This window comes from Phalaenopsis equestris, unplaced genomic scaffold (assembly GCF_001263595.1).
Source record: "Phalaenopsis equestris unplaced genomic scaffold, ASM126359v1 Scaffold000002, whole genome shotgun sequence".
Classification (NCBI taxonomy): Eukaryota; Viridiplantae; Streptophyta; class Magnoliopsida; order Asparagales; family Orchidaceae; genus Phalaenopsis; species Phalaenopsis equestris.
Window position 1 is genome coordinate 55,069,586 of NW_018164444.1, and position 19,526 is coordinate 55,089,111.

The 19,526-nt window shown below is 37.0% G+C and overlaps 1 protein-coding gene across 1 annotated transcript in view; it reads right to left on the minus strand.

Annotated features, from left to right (window-relative positions):
* Positions 1-309: 309 nt before the first annotated feature.
* LOC110029039 overlaps positions 310-19,526 on the minus strand; it is a 194,533-nt gene continuing 175,316 nt past the window's right edge. The window contains 2 exon segments of the mRNA XM_020731152.1: positions 310-618; positions 16,298-16,397. Coding sequence (XP_020586811.1) covers positions 553-618; positions 16,298-16,397 — 166 coding nt within the window. The 3' untranslated portion in view covers positions 310-552.

Genomic DNA, 19,526 nt, shown 5'->3' on the forward strand with positions numbered 1-19,526 from the left:
TGGTTCCTTTAGGAAACCATACAACAAATCAACATGTTGATACATTATGTGATTTATGTATAACTACATGCATGTACAGACTAAGCAAGATATGGTTGTTCATAAATTACCAAAGCCTCCTCATCAAGCTCATCTGGTTTCTATTCCGTTGGATGTGATGTAGTAGGCGAAGAGTTCATAAGAAAATATGGACACATGAGATATCAAAACGTGAAAAATATATCATATTTATACTTGCAGAGCAGTTTGCCATCATAAAAGGTAATAAAGAGTAAAAATTTTTTTTTTTAATTAACCTATTGTGCAGTAAAGCCCTCTTTTTTAAACCCTGGCTGAGAGTAGTCGGTTTGACAGGATTGATCCTGTGAAAACTTCTTCCAAGTAATCTACAAAAGTAGATGCATCAAAACATATACATATATGAAGTTTGAAAATATAATAGAGATATTATACATTATTACATGACATTATTTTTTGATATTGGAGGGCAAAAATCACCCTCAACATCTCCTTAATTTCATCAATAAATTTGACAACTATGCCTACAAAAATTTACATGTACTGACTCAACCACTGCTTGCACATATCAAGGACAGGCAATGCATTCGCATATGAGGCCTGCAAATCAGTTGAAAGAGAAAACGTTAAGCTTAATATAAAGCTATGGGCTACTTGCAGTAAACAATGAAATACAGACGCTGGTAACGAGCAATTGAATAAATAAAAAGATGGAAGGTGAAGCTTGGAGAATAAAATATAAAGATATCATTGAAAAAGTACAATAAAGTAAAATAAAATAAAAGTTCATGGGCTATAAAACTTCAGTATTCCAAATTCTATCACATTCTAGCAATTCATTGATCTTTTTTATATTTTTAGAAAAAATGATGGAGAATGAAGAATCGAATTAGTGAGAAGGCTTCTAGCGGATATGGTACTTCCATCCAAAAAAGAAAAGAATAATATATTATTTTATTTTATTTTATTTTTTTCGATAAATCAGTGGCTCCTTGCTACAATTTAGGTCTATTTGGGAAACTCTCTTACTATTTTGTTTTTCAAAACGCCACCAAACTTTTTAATTTCATGGATAACGAATTATAATTACAATAAAAATGTCTAGAGATCGAGAATGTTATTTCATTGTTTTCTATATAATTAATTCTAATTATTGCTTTTAATTTTATAAAATACAATTTAGTTTCAAATGGGCTCAAGTTTTTTGCTGACTGAGCATTACAATAGTCTTAATTTATGGACCAATATTCATGATGATTGAATTTCAGTTGTCCAAAAAATTATGAAACTATGTTGATTTGACCTAAATAATTAAATAATTCATCAAAAAAATCATGAAAAATCTATAAATACGAAAAAAAGTTGAGAAAGCTCAATGAACTCCATAGGTACAAATAATAATTTAAATAAATTTTAAATTTAAAAAAAATGAATTCAAATTTTTAAAAATGATCCTTGAGATAATCCTAATCTAAGAACCAAATATGTCTAAAATTTAAAATTATTTAAACCGCCAAACACCATGTAGGATAAAGTCAAGTTTGATTCAAGACAACCAACTTATTATCTTTGATCCAAGTTACAAGCCAATCCTACTTTCAATGATCTTTTTTAGCACAATGCATAAATATATACATGATTATCAAAATTAAGTTCACTAGAAAAACTAAAAAAAAATATCCATAATTCTCCTTTCCCTCAATCGGTCCAACGACACCAACACCAACACCGCCTCTTCCTGCGTAAAATACTCAGCCTTGCTCCTTATCAATTCTCCTTCACACCGAGTCCCTTGACGATCGACTTAGATAATTCTTCAAGCCTCCTCGTCGCCGGCTAAGATGTCTCCCGCACTGTTCAACTCCCAAGTAAGTCTTTCTCACATTTGCCTCCCTCAAGTGCATCCTTTTATAGGGTGAAAGTAATATTCGATTACCCCAACTCATTGCCTCATCTTTCCTCTTGTTTGACTCTTCATTTCCTCTTCTTCTCTTCGACCTTCTAACCTTCTCCTATCATATCCCCCTTTTGCTCGACTCCTCGCTTCCATTTCCTTTCGGTTTTCCTCGTTTTCTCCTCCGAATAAAAAAACAGAAATTTACATCTAGAATACATATCTTTAATGACTTGAAAATAAGTCATACCAACACTGTTCTTTTCTATAACTCTCTAAAGAACATCTCTTGAAATCTTATCGTAAGCTTCTCTAAATCAATAAGAATCATATGTAGATTCTCCTTACCCTCTCCGCACTTTTCCATCAAGCCTTTCAATAAATGTATAGCTTCTGCAGCAGATTTGTTCAACATAAATTCAAACTAATAATGAGAAAACTTTGAATTACGTCTCAACTTTAGTTTAATCACTCTCCCTAAATTTTAGTTTATTTAATTCCTCTATAATTTGCATACTTTTATGCACCCGCTTTATTCTTATAAATGAAGACCAAAATACTTTTTCTCAACTCTTCAGACATTTAAGTTTAGTAATCCAAAAACTTCCAAAAATAATATTAAAAAGTTTAGTAATCCAAAAAACTTCCAAATCTCTTAAATATTTACACACTTAATTGGGGTATCATCAAGTCCTACTAGTTTTCCATGCAGCTCCCCAACTTTCTTTTTAAGTATTGCAGCGGTAAAAATAAAATATTTTATTATTATTAATGATATTAAGATCACTAAGATCGATCGTATTTTTAGAAACTTCATTGAAAAATTTATAAAAATATCTCACCCACCAATATTAAATATATTTCTCTAAGAAAATCACTTTTTGATTTTCATCTTTAATATACTTTACTTGAATTAAATCTTTAGTATTATTTTCTCGTTGTTTGGCTAATTTATACATATATTTATGACAATCTTTAGTATCTAATCTATTATAAATGTCACTAAAAGTAGAATTCTTAACATTACAAATTGCTCTTTTAGACTCCATAAAGATCATTTTATATTTTTCTCAGTTCTCTAAATTTTTATATTTAAATAAATTTTTATGACACAACTTCTTACATTTTATCTTTTCTTGCATATTGTTATTCCACCAGAAACTATTTTTATTTATAAAAAAATTTCTTTTTATTCTCCAAGTATATCTTTTCACACTTGTTTAATAATGCATGTTACTTTATCCCATATAGAATTAACTTGTTGATAAACTATCTCAATTCTTGAAATATTGAATTTTATTTATAAAAATAATTTTATTTGTCGTTTGGGTGCCCTCAAATAGTTCTATGATAATGTTTCAATATAATTTTTATTTTCCAACTCTTCATCTTAAAATCAAAAACTAAAAATTGACATTGAATACAAAATTTTTACTTGAAATGACCTTATAATTTTTAGTTAAAATAGTAAATATATAGTAATCATGACCAATAAATAAGAAAATTCTACTGACAATTATCTAACTAAAGAAGACCATAATTAGAAAAAGTAAATATATAGTAATCATGAACAATAAATAAGATAATTATATTGAGAATTAATTATCTAAAGATGATGAAAGATGCTTTTGTAGCAGAACTGATTAAAGAATTCAACCTCAAAATATAAGTTAAGTCGGGTTTAATTGATGTCCAATTTTTGATGATGGAGTTAATTCCTCATGCTTCTATCATCCTTGACCAAGATTTTGAGTTCTTGAGTTTATTAAGCTGAAGGTTAATGTCATCCAAGGCTATCTTAAGTGGGTCGTTTGGAAATGAGAATTAGGTGAATGCACGAACAGAAAGAACAATAGAGTTAGATTCAATTCTTTAAAAAAGAAGTATACACAACTAGCAAAATGGATAGAAGTCCCAAGGTTGTAGAATAACATGCCTGTTAAGGTAATGTCATGCACATAAAAAAGCTGCTCACATAAAAGAATCTAACAAAAGCTTATGTCTGATTATCATGTAGAAAATTATGACGAAATTCACCTTGCCAATGAAATGCACTTATGCACTGTTGGCATCAATGACGTTAAAATCAAAACTACTAATGATACTGCATGGAAGCTTTATAAAGTAATTTATATCCCAAACGAAAGAAGGAATCTAATCTTTATAGGATAGCTTTATGAAGGAGAGAATTACCTTAACCAAGGGTATTATGATTAAACACATTAGCTAAAAAGAAAAAAAAAAGAAAGAAACAAAAGTCATACATGTTCTGATACAGGAGTAACCTAAAACCAGTAGAGGAAGTAAATTTTATTATGCAAAACCACATGATTACAACCAAAAACTTGAAACAGAAATGAAAAAACGAAACGCCACAAATATCCCACTAAGAGTGTGGCAGGATAGTCAGCGAGACAGCGATGAGGTGGCTTGGGAAAGCTGTTAGCAGGCTGGGCTGGTGCTGGAAAGGCGGCAACAATAAGGAAGCAACATAGGGAGAGGGTGGCTGTGAGCAAGAGGGTGTACGAAGGGTGCCGGCAACATGGGAATGTGCAGGAGTGGCCGCAGCAGTGGAACAGTGCAGGAGGGGTGGCAGCAACCAAACAAGATGGATAGGGAGGGCGGCGGCAAGTAGGCGAGGGGAAAAAAAGGGAATATGTGAAGGTAATCACCACCACGGTGCAGGACACAACGAGAGCACCACCAGCCCTTGGATGCAACTCTGGCAAGGAAAAAAGATGCAAACAACAGTTGAAGCAAAAACTAATCCAAAATTCACAAAACACATATAAATACTAGTGAATAGCAAGGAGAGGTGGGAACCCCTCATATTTAATCCTATTTCCTAAAGCCAGCCGGCCCTATTTCCCTCTCAGCTGAACCAGTTCAACCTCCAGGTGCAGTATTCGGCAGCAGGAAAACCTCATTTCATGTACTAAAACCAGAATCTTGAAGAGTAACAATCAATCTCACTGTGTGTGGAACAGAAAAATGTGAAGAGAGGCGAGAAGTCAACTTTCAAAAGATAAACATTCAAATTTGAAATCTTTGAAAGCAAACCCTTTGAACTTTAGTTTTTGTGAGGGTATTCTAGGTTAGTGAAGAAATGCTTATTCTTAAAATGGTAGAGGGAACTCAACTTAAAAAAGGGAGCTTTATATACCGGTGTGTAATATGACATTTTTGACAATGTGTGCGGGTAGAAAATACTAAAATTTTAATACTTAATTTTTCACACCTCTTGACAAATTTTATTGAAATAAAAAAGGATACAAAAGGTTGCATGAGATGGCCCGATAGATGATGCCCTACTCATACGACACATGATACCAAGATATCCCAACAAAAAAAGATACAAAAGACTCAAATAAAAAGAAAACATGCAAAAACAAGTGTTTATGGACGAGGCAGTTTAGACCTGTCTCTTCCTCTGGTTCTTGGAGGGGATCCAGATAGCAAACTTTGAAGTGTTGTTCCATTGTCAGGATTGACCAAGGTATCATCCTTTAAGTTTCCAAGCTGAACAGTGTCCCCAGCCTTCTTCCTTCGCCGAGAAGTGTAAACTTGTCATTCTTCTTCTGAAGACTGTTCAGTCTGATTCGTGGAAGGAAAGACAGTTGCAGCGATGAGTTCCTGAGTTTGTGTAGGACAGTCTTCCTCTTCCGTAGGACAGTCTTCCAATACTTGGGAAACACCTTCCCTCTGAACATGTAGTTCTACTAACTAATTAATAGCAGTAAGATGGTTTATGTTTGGCTCTAAATCTTCCTCATTAGTATTAGGAGACACCTTTTCCGTCATCTGAATATGAATGTTCGCTTCATACCTATCTTCAATCACCTCATAGAGAGGAGTCTGAGCACCCTCCACGGTAGGTAGAGCTTGAGAGGATAGTATGTCCACTCCAGTAGAAGAAGGGGCGGTGACCGCGTCCTGCCTTCCAGGAGCAACCATCTAATTCTCCTCCAACAAATGACCTTAATCAAAATTTTCCGAAACAATATCAGTAGACAAACCATTTGCATCGTATCCGCCATGGGCATAGTAGTAGGTATCACAGGTAGTGAGGAAGTAGTGAGGAAGAGGGTATAAAGTGTGCTGAGAAACAAGAGGTGAAGCTACAGCCGACCGTAGATGGGGATGCAACCGATAACAAGATGAAAAACTATGACCAAACATTCCACAGCGAGGGCAATAATGGGGATGAGATCCCATCGCAATCTTTTGCCAATAACCCTGATGAGGGGAGCCAATTCAAATCTCCCCTGGAAAGGGTTGAGTGATGTCGCGCTCTATAAGCACACAAGCTTCAGATGGCCTGGTTGAATCAAGCATGGGAGTATCTACCTTCAGCGGTTTCCCGAAGGCAGTTGCCAATGTATAAAGGGTTTCATAATTGAAGAGATGGACCTTGAGCCCTGAAAAATTAACCCAAACCAGGATAATAGGAGATTCTAATTTAGGATCAAAATCCACTGTCCATTTCAGAGTTTTTATAAAGCGATTATCGACTTTGAGAACTTTTCGAGCAAAGAGTTTGGTATAATCTGCGTCATTTGAGAGTTGAATGAGAACGTGACAGCCATCTAGCGAACCAACTTTCCAACTCCCTGTAAGCTTAAGAGAATCAAAATGCTTTCTAATAATCTCAAACTTGGGATTTCCACACGGAAATTTCCCAACAAGAGTATATCTACATGCTGAAGCCAATATACTTGTTTCCTCATCAGTGAGAAACAAAGCAAGTTTGTCATTCTCTCTTGCTGACATTACGTTATGCTCCCAGCTTTTTAATAAAGATATAACCACCTCCAAATTCATGTGCATCATAAAATTCTTGAGGAAAGAAATAGGAATGACAGCATGCCCCGGGAGCAGAACCTATGGAGATAGCCGCGACATAACTCGAGGCCATTCCCCCAAACCAGAACAAAAACCCCACATGCGAACACTGGAGCTGGAGCTACGACAAAGGGAACCCATATCTCGAACAGAAACAAGGAAACGACCGCGGTCCGACAAGCAGGAGTGAAGCCCTTCGTCGTCGTGAGCGAAGACCGAAGGACGCGAGTAAGCTCGTCGTCTGGCAGGAAGGAGACGACTCACGAGCATAACGAAGGCGAGAAGCCCTTCGTTGTCGGGAACGATAAAGCCGAAAGCCGCGAATCTTCGTCGTCGGAGACGACGATGCTTGTGGAAAAAGCCGATAGTTTCACGCCATCGGCCGAATCCCTAGAGCAACCCGACGCCGTCTCCATCGACCGATTATATATATATATATGATGGATTTTGCTCTGCTAGGGTTTACTCTAGTCGCGACTCCATGGTAACTCAAGTAGCCCTCGATATCTTTACGCCAGAATGAGAATTCATCGCCTCATCGTGCTTGAAGAAGAAGAGAAGGGGATTGCGTCTTAGCAAGTTCGTCCTCGTTGTCATCTACGAGAAGACGTCGACTTTGCTGGACAATGCTTCACCCAGCGGCAAAGTCCTACAGTTTCAGTTTCGTCACCTCGTCATGCTCGAAGAAGAATGGAGGGGCATTGCATCGTAGCTGGTTCGTCATCGTCGTGATCTACGCGAAGACGTCGACTCTACTCCCCGCCGCGGCAAAGTCCTTTCGTCCTTGTCATGATCTACGCAAAGACGTCGACTCTGCTTAACAACGCCTCCCCCCGCGGCAAAGTCCTACAGCTTCTTTTTCCGTTTTTTGACTTCTGCTTCGATGGCTACTGTTCCTCCCTTGAATCAGTACCTTGGCAAAGAATCTTTTGTTGCGGCGCTTCGTAAGGGTCTAGACTCTGAGAAGGCTGTCGAGCATGTTGCGTTTCCTCAGATCTATCATGATTCTCTTGAAGGGAAAGCCGACTGTCCCCGTTTGTTAAGAATTTGCAGGAAGGGTGGTAAGACCGCTATTATTTTTTCAGACCTCGAAGTCTCTACTCGGGTTGAAAAATGCAAATTCACACTCATTGGGAAATTTCAGTCGGGGCTTCCGAAAATGGAGGTTATTCGCAAAACTTTTAAGGACCTCAAGCTTGTAAGATAACGAAAGGTGGGTCTCTTTGATGGAAGACATGCGGTGATACATTTGACTACAGATGAAGACTATGCTAGGATTTTCTTCAGGAAATACCTCACCATTGAAGGAAAAACTATGAAGATGCTCAAGTGGTGTCTTGAATTTGAGCCAAACCAAGAACCACCTACAATATTAATACGGTATAAGTTACCAGGGTTTAAGTTGCATCTTTTTAACCATCAGGTCCTTATTCCTTTGGGGTCATGCTTGGGAGAACATACCCACGTTTAGTCTCACCAGGTCTTCTGTCGCCAGGATCCTTGTGTAGAGAGACATCACTTTACCTGTCATTGAAGAAATTTCGCTTGGCACTTCATATAATGGGTATTGGCAATAGATTGCCATGGAACAAAGACTATACTATTGCACCCATTGTAAGATGTTTGGACACACACTTGAAAAATGTTTTAGGCTCCATCCTAATTTGAGACCAGAAACTGCAACTAGAAAGGATATTGCCACTGATTTTTCCCCAGAGGAGCACCCACCATCTCAACCCCTCGTGTTGCTGAAAAAGAGGATACTCTCATTTTGGTGCCAGAAGATGCTTCATATGCTATGGAAACAATTATTGCTGATGTTGAGGCCCTCAAACCTTGGTGAAGTGTCAAGTTCAAGGTGTACAACTGGTAGAAATTGCTCCCATTGATGATCAACTCAGTGATAAGTTGGGACAACCCTTGGAAGATGATTGACAAGTTTATAAAATCAGGAAGAAAAAAAATGACTAAAGGAACTCAAGAATTTACAATAGCATGCTTTGCTCGTTTCGGGTGGAAGCCCTCATCAAAGTTTGGTGCTTGGCTCCCTCTCTAGATCCTGGGAGAGAGGAAAAACTCATCATGATTAGCTCCCGAGAAGCCTGCAGACCTTTTTTATCCTTTTGAGGAAATTGTCTAGCTTTTTGTTTTTTTTTTGGGTATCCTTGTACTTTTTGTTTACCTTTTGGGTCTTGTATGCCTTGTGAGTGGGTTCCTAGCACCAGCTCACTAAAACTTTTATATCTTCTTTCCATCAATGAAATTTTTATTTTGGCAATATATATATAATGGTTAATATGTTAACTTATATACCTTAATTTGATAACTAAACATATTTACCCAAGTTTTAATTTAATATTATTTACACTTTTAGGCTTTGTCATAATAGTTTGTTTATGTTAATGACATTTTGTTCATTAAAAATGATAACCAGTACAACAATAATTCAAAATTATTGTCACCAAAGAACTCTGATAACCAAAGTACTATTTTTAAATTTAATTTGTCAACAACAAAATAGAGCTTCCCTATCTTAGAAGAAACATAATATTGATACATTTTAATAAATTGGCCTTTTTTATTGCAAGTTCATTCATGCCCTTACGGAGATAGAACATAGTTGTATATACTGATGTGTGATGTGAAATTTTTTATAAGGTATGATTGTAGAAAATACTAGAATTTTAATATTTAATTTAAGCTGCATAAATTTTGTCATTTACTCCTCGACTAATAGTTCCTTCTACTGTAGCTAGTGGAACATCAAGAAAATATCTTGGCGATAGTGCGGGGATAGGTACTCTCACCACATCACATTTTTCATTTTCTCCCACGAAGTGATTCTGTCCTGTCCTCTCTCTCCCTCTTCAGGTTCTCCCTCCACAAAGAAACAATCTTCTTTAGCTTAATAGTGGCGAGCTGCTCTTCTGTCATTGGGCACCTCCTTGTACTCATAGATTCACTCAACAATCTTCATTCACTCAATAAAATCATCTGGATCCACCATTCTCCCCTCAAAGTTCGATGGGTCCACCTTCATACTCAGATCTCCGTATCCTCTCATAGGCACATCACTTTGTATGTTCTAGTAGGCCATGCATCTTTGTATCTTCTAATAAGAGCCTCACCTCTGTATCCTCTAATAAATATCAAATCTCTGTATCCTCCAGCATAAACCTAATCATAAGGCCTTCGTTGATACTGTATCCCAAAGCATTTTGTTTTGTCTTCTTTCCACTAGAATCATTTCTACAGAAAAAATCCAGGCGTTCTTCTTGCTCTCTTTCAAGAATTTAACCGTTGCAGTTGACGATGATCCCACCGTAGGTTCGTTTATGAATGACATCGAACTGATGTAACACTCGGTGGAGTAACTGTTGTATGTCGTTCATGGTAGATTCGTGATCAGATTCTGACAATTATCTCCTCGGGGATGTGGTTAGGGTTTTGGGTGTAGGAAGGCGTAATGAGGTGTGTAATATGGAGGAGATTTTTTTTTGGCGGGGAGAGGGGAGGGAAGAGGTGGTGCTATGGGGAGATGCTAAAAACCCTAGGTAGGACTAGAATTGTTAACTCTATGCCAATGATATTGGAGTTAACCCAAGCTATAATAGGAAAAGCAAATCTTATTACCGAAAGCACGTAAGTAGTTCCAACCAAAACACTTGAAAGGGAAGATATAACAACATGACACCCAAAAGTCAAATTGGGTGGATCTCAGGGTGGTGTGATGATCGACGAGGGTTTGGTCCTTCGAGGTGGTAACAAAGAGTGGGTGAAAGGCTGAAAGACACATTGCAATAGCAAAAGAGGAAGACGACGACAACTAAAAGGAGTTGCGGTAATGGCAACAAGCAAGAAGAAGAACGGATGGTTGGGCGGCAGGAACATCAAAAAACAATAGGAAAACTATTTATGCAAGGTTGCAGCGAGGGGGGTGGGTGTCGGCAGTAGTGACAGGGAAATCAAGGGACTGTAGGATAGCAAGAGGACGACAGTTTGGGGTGGCGATAATGAGGACAGATGGTTAGAATTGGCGGAACTGCAAAAACATCAACAAAAAACTGCTATTCCGGTGACAACAGTAGGGAAGATTGACGAAATTCAATGTGGGAATGTTGTGGAAGTTTAGGGGAAGGATAATCACCACAGCGTAAGTGAGATACAACTGGAGCACCACTCAAATCCTTAGATATAACTCTCCAAGGGAGAAACGGACACCGACAACCGTCCTAAAATTTTAGCCAAAAAACTCTTTTCTAAAGCCTAATACAACACATATATATGAAAAGACTGAAAAAAATGAAAGGAAAGTAGGAAACTTTCTAAAATTGGAAAGGAAACTAGGAAACTTTCTAAAATTGGAAAGGAAACAAAAAAAACGGCCTGCTCGGTTCACTTTTCAATCAACTGTGGGAGTCACAGATCGCTCCCTTGTCTTGCTCGTAAGTCCTGTGTCACAAAGAACCACTTGATTATTCTTGTTAGTGTTGATCGTTATTTGGTAAATTAATTTATGTGACTTTTACAAATCTTGACATTTCATTTTATTTGTTGGCATTGATACTCAACACATGAAATCTCCAAAATAAAACATTAGGAGCATCTTCCAAAAATTATCAGTTCCATAAAAGTCACCTAAAACGAACTTTTATATGATAAGTTTGAGTAAACCATTCTCAAATGTTGATAATGTTGGCTAAGTTGAAGTAACTGCTTGGGCTAGATCCAATGCAGAGGCTGAATACAGAGCTATGGGCTACTCAGCATTTAAAATGTAATGTAGACATAGGCCTTTTGGTTAGTCATCTTATGATACAATATTGCATGAATCGTGCCACCTCTTTATAGTAAAAGCAATACAATCATTTCTAAACAAACTAAACATATTAAAGTTGATTGCCATTTTATATAAGATGCAATGCTTACCAAGAAGATTGTTAATACACATATTTCGAGTTTAAAAGACTTGGATAATATCTTTACAAAAGCATTGGGAATCTACTGTTCTTTTATTTATTTTACAGATGCATTCTATGTTTGAAACGAAAGGAAAAAATTATATTCCAATGGTTTCTTGTATATGAAGAGTGGTTTGCTTTTCTACTAAACAATGGTATTGACAAAAGTTTCTTCACCAAAATATATCAACACACACACACACACACGATGCATCGTCTCCCTCTGCTAGGGTTGACTCTTCCCGTCGCGACTCCATGGCGGAGCGGGTAGCTGCAGTGGTTCGCAGACTCCTGCTCGAAGAAGGGTGGGGGATCGCGTCGCCGTGCCCCGGCCTCTCGCTCGTTCGCTTCGCTTTGCTCTTCGGTATCATTCGTTCGATCGCGTCATTTTCTGGATCGTCTCACGAGCTCACTGAGAAGGTAGTGGCGGAACTGCAACTTGCACAGTGCCGCGATCCTTCCTGTGACGTGCCGCTTGATCCCTGCTCAACGTATCAAGCAGCAAAGAGCTCCGGTTGAAGTCACAACTCAAACCCAGGAGCTTGCCGCTGTTCAAATGCTGCCTTCCATTGCTACTGCCTTCCATGGCTACTGCTCCTTCTCGACCACCGACTACTACAGTTTTAAACCTTGGGAAAGCTTCTTTTGTTGATATGGTTGGCTCTATGGGATCAGATCAAGTTTTCCCTCATGTTTACCATGAATCATTCGAAGGCCAGGAGGAATGCAACCTTATCAAGAAGACGGGTAGGAAGAGTGACAAACTGGCTCTATTCTTCTCTGATGTTGAGGTTTCCAACCTGGTTAACAAGTTCAAATTCACCCTCATTGAGAAGTTCCAGAAGTTGAGAAGTTCCAATCGGGACATCCCAAAATGAAAATCGTTCAAAAGGCTTTTGAATATCTCAAACTATTGAGACTTTGGAAGATTGGCCTCTTTGATGGGAGACATGTGATGATACAATTATCTAAAGTGCAAGACTAAGCCAAAATATTTTCCAAAAAGCTTATGACAATAGAGGGAAAATATATGAAACTACTTAAGTGGTCTCCTAAATTTGACCCTAGTCAAGAGCATCTATAGTTCCAATCTAGTTTAAACTACCTGGATTAAAGTTGCACTACTTCAACCACTAAGTCCTCTACTCTATTGGAGCTGCACTAGAGAGACCTGAAATTGGATACACCCACCTTCAATCTAACCAGGCCTTCGACTGCAAGAATTCTTGTTGAAAGGGATATCACCCTCCCTGATATGGACGAAATATGGTTTGGTACTGCCTATAATGGGTATTGACAACCAATTATAGCAGAACAAAGACTCTACTACTGCAATCACTGTAAACTGTTTGGGCACACCCTATCAAATGCTTCAGGTTTCACACACATTTGAGATCGACAGGTCCTAACAACATCATCCATGTGGAGGAAAATAAAACAAACACTATTAATCTTCCAGAAATGTTGAATAAAAATTTGAATTATAAGGCTATTCCTCACCAATCAGACCAACAACTTCCGCCTACTATTGTTGAGGCAACACTTTCTCAGATTACAAATTTTGCGAATTTTGTTTTAGTAGATACCAGCCAAAGTGTCTTGGAGCCACCTTTTGCGAGAGAAGAGGGTACTCAAGTTATGGAGGAGTGTCAGGATCAAGGTGTGCTGCGGGTTGAGTTAGATCAACAATTTACCTCCATTGAAGATCTACCTATTGTTCACACGGGACTACCTCTGGTAGATGATTGACAGGTTTACAAATCTAGGAAGAAGAAGAAAGGAATGCCAAATCTCAGTAACTCTCAAGAAGACTATCATTTTTTCAGGCGGAAGCCCACATCTCAGTATGTTGTTGGACTCCCTCCCTAGATCCAAGGGAAGGTGAAGCGGTATATCCACCGACTACACCCACCATGATTAAGAGTTGTTTCTTTTTGTTTTATTTTTTGAAAAATACGTTTGTAATCCCTGTGAGTGGGCACTTTGTACCCACTCACTAAAATCTTTGTATCATCTCTGTCAGCTCCTATCAAATAGCAACAAATAACCATTGCTAGTGTTAATGGAGAATCCAAGAAAGAAGCTCACGATCATGTTGAAACAAGATAGCAACATACAACAACATGATAGCAGGACACGATAAATGCCAAACAAGAATTGCAAGATCACATGAAGAGGTGGCAAGAAGTCATTGTAACACCCAATTTTGAAAAAAGAGGGACAATTTTGACAATTTTAAAATATACCCTAATTCTCCTATTCTCAAAAATCTAATTAAATCAATTTTATAAATTACAGGTTCAATCGATCAATTGGATATATAACATCATATATGTATTATGAATAAAATGAGATATAAAAATAATAAAATATTGACATAGTTTAACTATTTAAGCATCTAATTAAATTCCAAATCCTGAGCACAGTAGCTATCGACCATCCTTAGCACCTAACAGTAGTAGGATGTATACGAAGGATAAGATTAAATTCGACCGTGTAAAATATCTTTGCATGAACGGCAAGAACTGCGCAACCCTCAGGAAGTTGCAAAAGGCCATTCAGGGCTCTGGGACGAAATCAATAAGACTGAGATGCAATTGCACGCTATTTGGAACATTTCTTTCCTTCCCTGCAATCCTTTTTCATGATTTTCCCTAGCCAAAATGCTCTGGCTTTCCCTATTATTGCAAGGAAAGGCAAAAATAAGGTCAAATGTTCTGAACTTTGATTCGTAGATTCAGTAGGGCTGTTAGCAAGAAGACAGTGAAGAAAAGAGAGAAGCAAAAGAAAGAGGAAAGGAAGAAAAGAATAGAAGAAAACATGTCAGGGAAAGTTATGCATAGAGATTCTTTTGAGTTAAGAATTGACCCATAAATTATGATTTGGATTAACGGGAAACCTAAGCATGAATTTCACGAAATTCTATGGGGTTTACGATTCCAGGTGGTCTACCCTAGGTGGCAAGCTTGAGACGAGTACAAGAAAATGCGTGATATATTTTTGTGATGAAATAATCTTACGCTAAACTAAGAATAATATATTTTTGTGGAACTAATGTGTGATTTCTTTCGACAAATGATTGCATTTAGAAATTCTACATGTTGAATATCTGCATATGTTACATGAATACCTATTTGAATTGACAAAAATGAAGTTTATGATTTTGTTATTTTAATGATCTAATGGACATATTTATTAAGTCAATGTATGTAGGTCTTCATTTACTATTGTCCATCTAAATGAAACATGAATTGTATATTATAAATGATTTCTATAGAGTATGTTTAATGGAATGTCACAAATGTTGTGATAGATAGACAATTATATGGATATTTGCAACTACGGACGATAGGAAATGAGATAATTCCGAACTTCTAGTATTCAGATGATGACGAATCGGGAACTGCGACGAAAATTTGAGAACAGTTGGTATCAGAGGGCTATTGATAACTGCTGTGTTGGGAGGTGCCCAACCTTAATCAATATTTAATTGAGCCTTTAGGCTAGGTGATGACTCAATAGCAAGAAATGTAATGAATGAAGTTAAAGCCTATACAATTACAAGTGACATTTTTAGAATGACATGTATTGATTTTGAATTTAGTATGGATATGATTATCATTGCACATGTTTGTTACAGTTATTTTTGATTATTTTATTTTAAATGCCTCGTATGATTAAAGCATATTGTATTTATGTTCTAATGTCACACAAATTAATAAGATGATTATGTTTTTTTTTAATAATAGTTAGTGTTGCACATTTGCACATTTAGCAGATAATTCTACATTTCATTCAAAAGCAAATAAAAACATCTATCAGAAATATCATACTATCCATGGTTTATTAAAATGTATCATATGGTAGTCACGTAAAAAACTTTTACCGAGGGAGACAATCTAAATTTGATTTCCAAGTAAATGATTGTTCAGCTGTTGGAGCTCAATTTAAAATCAAATCAAAATTTGAACTAGTTTCTGTTTGAGTTCTGCTTTATTCCTTTCTAATAAATAGTCAAAAGCAACTAATATCAAATGCATTTTTTGGTATTCCTATGGCGTTCAACAACAATAGTGAATTGTTCGGCGAGAAAATTAGGGCTATGGTTAAGCGACTTTGTTGAACGAAACAAATGAGAGAAAGAAGAGATAGTAAGTTTTGAAAAACTTTAAGAAAGATTATTAGAAGAAAAAGGAGAGAGATGATAAGAACGTAAAATAAAAAGGAAAATTTAAAAGAAAGGAGTGGAAAGTAGCTTTAGTTCGTAATTGTGGAAAATTATTTCATGCGTCAAATGCATGGAGGGGTTATAGGCCATTGTTGCATCAAAAGTAAGTTTTGGTAATGAGGAAGGATGCAAGTGTCAAGGTCCTTTATCGAAGTGATGTGCACGTGATTATTACCAGAAAATATACTGCAGCTATGAACAAAAAATAAAACTGTAGCTATGTCGTTATTATTCTCCCAACATTTATGTGAAGTAGCAAACAAGTGAATCATGTTGTATAAGCATACATGGTCAACGAGGAGAAAAATAAATAAAAAAACAGAAATCAAACATAACATAAGCAAATATGCAGACCTGATGAGCTACATACTGTACATCAGCTACACTGCCACTTCGGGAGGCTATTTGAAAGGCACTTTTCAGGCGACCACAAATTACACAAGCAAGCACTTTCCTGTTAAAATTGTATTACAAAGAAGGATGATGAGAAATGAAACCAGTAGCTCAAATTAAAAGAGTTTTGAAGAGCAATTATACCTACATGATTAAGAAATAATTTACGCCAGAGAACTGTGTATACCAGAAAAACACCAAATAGAGAAATTAAAATTTATTTTTAACTACATCCAATTTTTCACACTCCCCAAAATTCATCTAAATTATTTTTCCTAAACTTCTATATTTTATCCCGATTAAATTGATATATATTGGGTTTACAAAATAATTTGTTAAATCTGCATGACTAAGAAATAATTTACGCCAGAAAACTTTGTGTAGCACTAGAAAAACACCAAAAAGAGAAATTAAAATTTAATTTTAACTACATCCAATTTTTCACTCTCCCCAAAACTCATCTAAATTATTTTTCGTAAACTTCCATATTTTATCCCGACTAAATTGATATATATTGGGTTTACAAAATAATTTGTTAAATTTGCATGACTAAGAAATAATTACGCCAGAGAACTGTGTAATACCAGAAAAACATCAGAAAAACACCAAATAGAGAAATTAAAATTTATTTTTAACTACATCCAATTTTTCACTCCCCAAAATTCATCTAAATTATTTTTCGTAAACTAAGAAATAATTTGCGCCAGAGAACTTTGTGTAATACCAGAAAAACACCAAATAGAGAAATTAAAATTTATTTTTAACTATATCCAATTTTTCACTCCCCAAAATACATCTAAATTATTTTTCGTAAACTTCTATATTTTATCCCCACTAAATTGATATATATTGGGTTTACAAAATAATTTGTTAAATTAATAAAATCTGCATTAATGATTCTGGCACTGTAACTCACTCGCCACTTTGGCCGCTATGCAACTGTGAGATGAAAATCAAAGGTTAGGATTCAACTTTGTGAATGTGTGTGTGTATTGTACATACACTTAGTTAAATCAGTCTACATTCCCTATTCCCCTTCATTTCCTTCCTTCTTCACGTGACCTGGGCGATCTGGGCGAGGCAGACGCATCAATAAGTACTGTTTCTGCTCTCGCTTTGGAGTTTGGAAGGGGAATACCGAAGCACTTTAGTGAGAAATTTGAATTGTTTATATTAGGTAAATAAGATATATGCTTATAAACATCTAAATTTGTATTTAATATCATTAAATCTAAGAAATTTCGTCTATTTCTATCCATTCTAATATGAACTGGACCGAACTGTGGCAATGAGCAAATTAGGAAGTAATTGAGAGAGAAAAAAATAATATAAATTGATGTAATTAGATGTGTGGAAAAATGATATATATATATGCACATAAATAGCATGGCGTCAGTGATCGGTGGTTGGCTGCACCGCTAGGGTTTTCGCCCGATGGAGATTCCCTGGTATGATCTTTGGCTTTCCGAAAGTTCTTCTCTCATTCGACGACAATTTCTGCGTTCGTTTTCTGCGATCATCGACAACGACGTAGGAATTCTGCCAGCTTCTGCGTCGAGCGACGACCTCATCGAGCTGCAAGTTCCTAGCTCGTCTTTCTGCATTGGCGTCCAGCGACGCTGCGCCTCTGCTTTCCGCGCCCGACGACTCCTTCCTTCATTTTCGACGCTTCTTCTGTTTGTGTCTGCACCAGTTCTTCTCTCCGGCCCGATCTTCTGCTTTGTTTGCGCCTGTCTTTCTCTTCAACCCGACACAAGCTTCTCGCTGTAGGTGACAGCAGGTTGTTCTGATGACACTTCTTCTTTTGTTGAATCAGCAAAGGCTTCATTTGCACACGTGGTAGGAAACCCTCAGGTGAAGTCCGTGGGGGTATTTCCCTCAAGCTATAAGGAATGTCGCGATGACACAGAGGATCGTCCTTTTGTTAAGAAAGGAAGTAGGAAAGGTGGGAAAACAATAATTTTTTTCTTTGACTCAGAAATTTCTACCCTGACAGAAAAATTCAAGTTTGCTCTCATTGGAAAATTTCAGTGGGGACACCCACCTATGGAGGTTATCAGAAAGAGAGTAGATAATCTTAAGCCAGTAGACAAGTGAAAAGTGAGACATATGGATGAGAGACAAGTGTTGATCCAACTAACAATGACTGAAGACTATATCAGAATTTTCTCCAAGAATTATCTTAATATTGCAGGAAAAACTATGAAGTTACTCAAGAGGTCTCTTGATTTTGACCCAAATCATGAAACTCTCACTGTACCGATATGGTTTAGTTTACCTGGTCTCAAGCTGTATTTTTTTCACCATCAGGTTCTCTACTCTATTAGGGCCATTCTAGGGGATCCAAGCTAGATCTGCCTACTTTCAACCTAGCCAGACCCTCGGTGGCCAGAACACTTGTAGAAAGGGATATTACTTTACCGGATGTTACTGAAGTCTGGCTGGGCACAACCCACAATGAATATTGGCAACAAATCGTCTTGAAACACAGACCCCCATATTGTACCCACTGTAAAATGTTTAGTCATGTCCTTAATAAATGCTAAAGGATCCATCCTAAGTTTAAAACTAAGGTTAAAGTGAAAAAAAATGGGTCTAACCTCATTGCTCTGGACATTGTAGTACCACTTGGGAAGGATACTGCCAGACAGGTGGTGTCTGTTGCCCCTGAGGACCCCCCTCATGACACTGCTGTTACTGTTACTGCGAGCGATGTGATGTTGGCACCTTCAAACCCCATAGAAAACAATACTGATGGACTATTACCTACAAATGATAGTATTTAGACTGATAATCAAGAGAGCCTCGCAGCTCCACTTCTTCAAGAAGTATCCGGTGATTCTTCGGAAGAGAAATGACAGGTTTATTCTAAGAAGAAGAAGAATGGAGGCAGATTCCAGCTCGAAAACATATTGGATGATACATTGGTTACTTCTGGCAATAACAATCATCTTATCAACTTATTAGCTTGCTCCTTTCCTAGAACTAGAGACAGAGACAATACCAAATTTGGTCGCTCTCTAGCCACCTGATACTATGTATTTCGACACTGTTAGGGTTTTTTTATATAAGTATATGTTTTTTCTAGTTTTGGAACCATTTGTGACTTTTTAGTGGGTAGGGTGCCATGTTTGGGCTCTCCCACACTTTGTATCTATATCTTTCTTTCTACTTAATATATTAGCCTTTT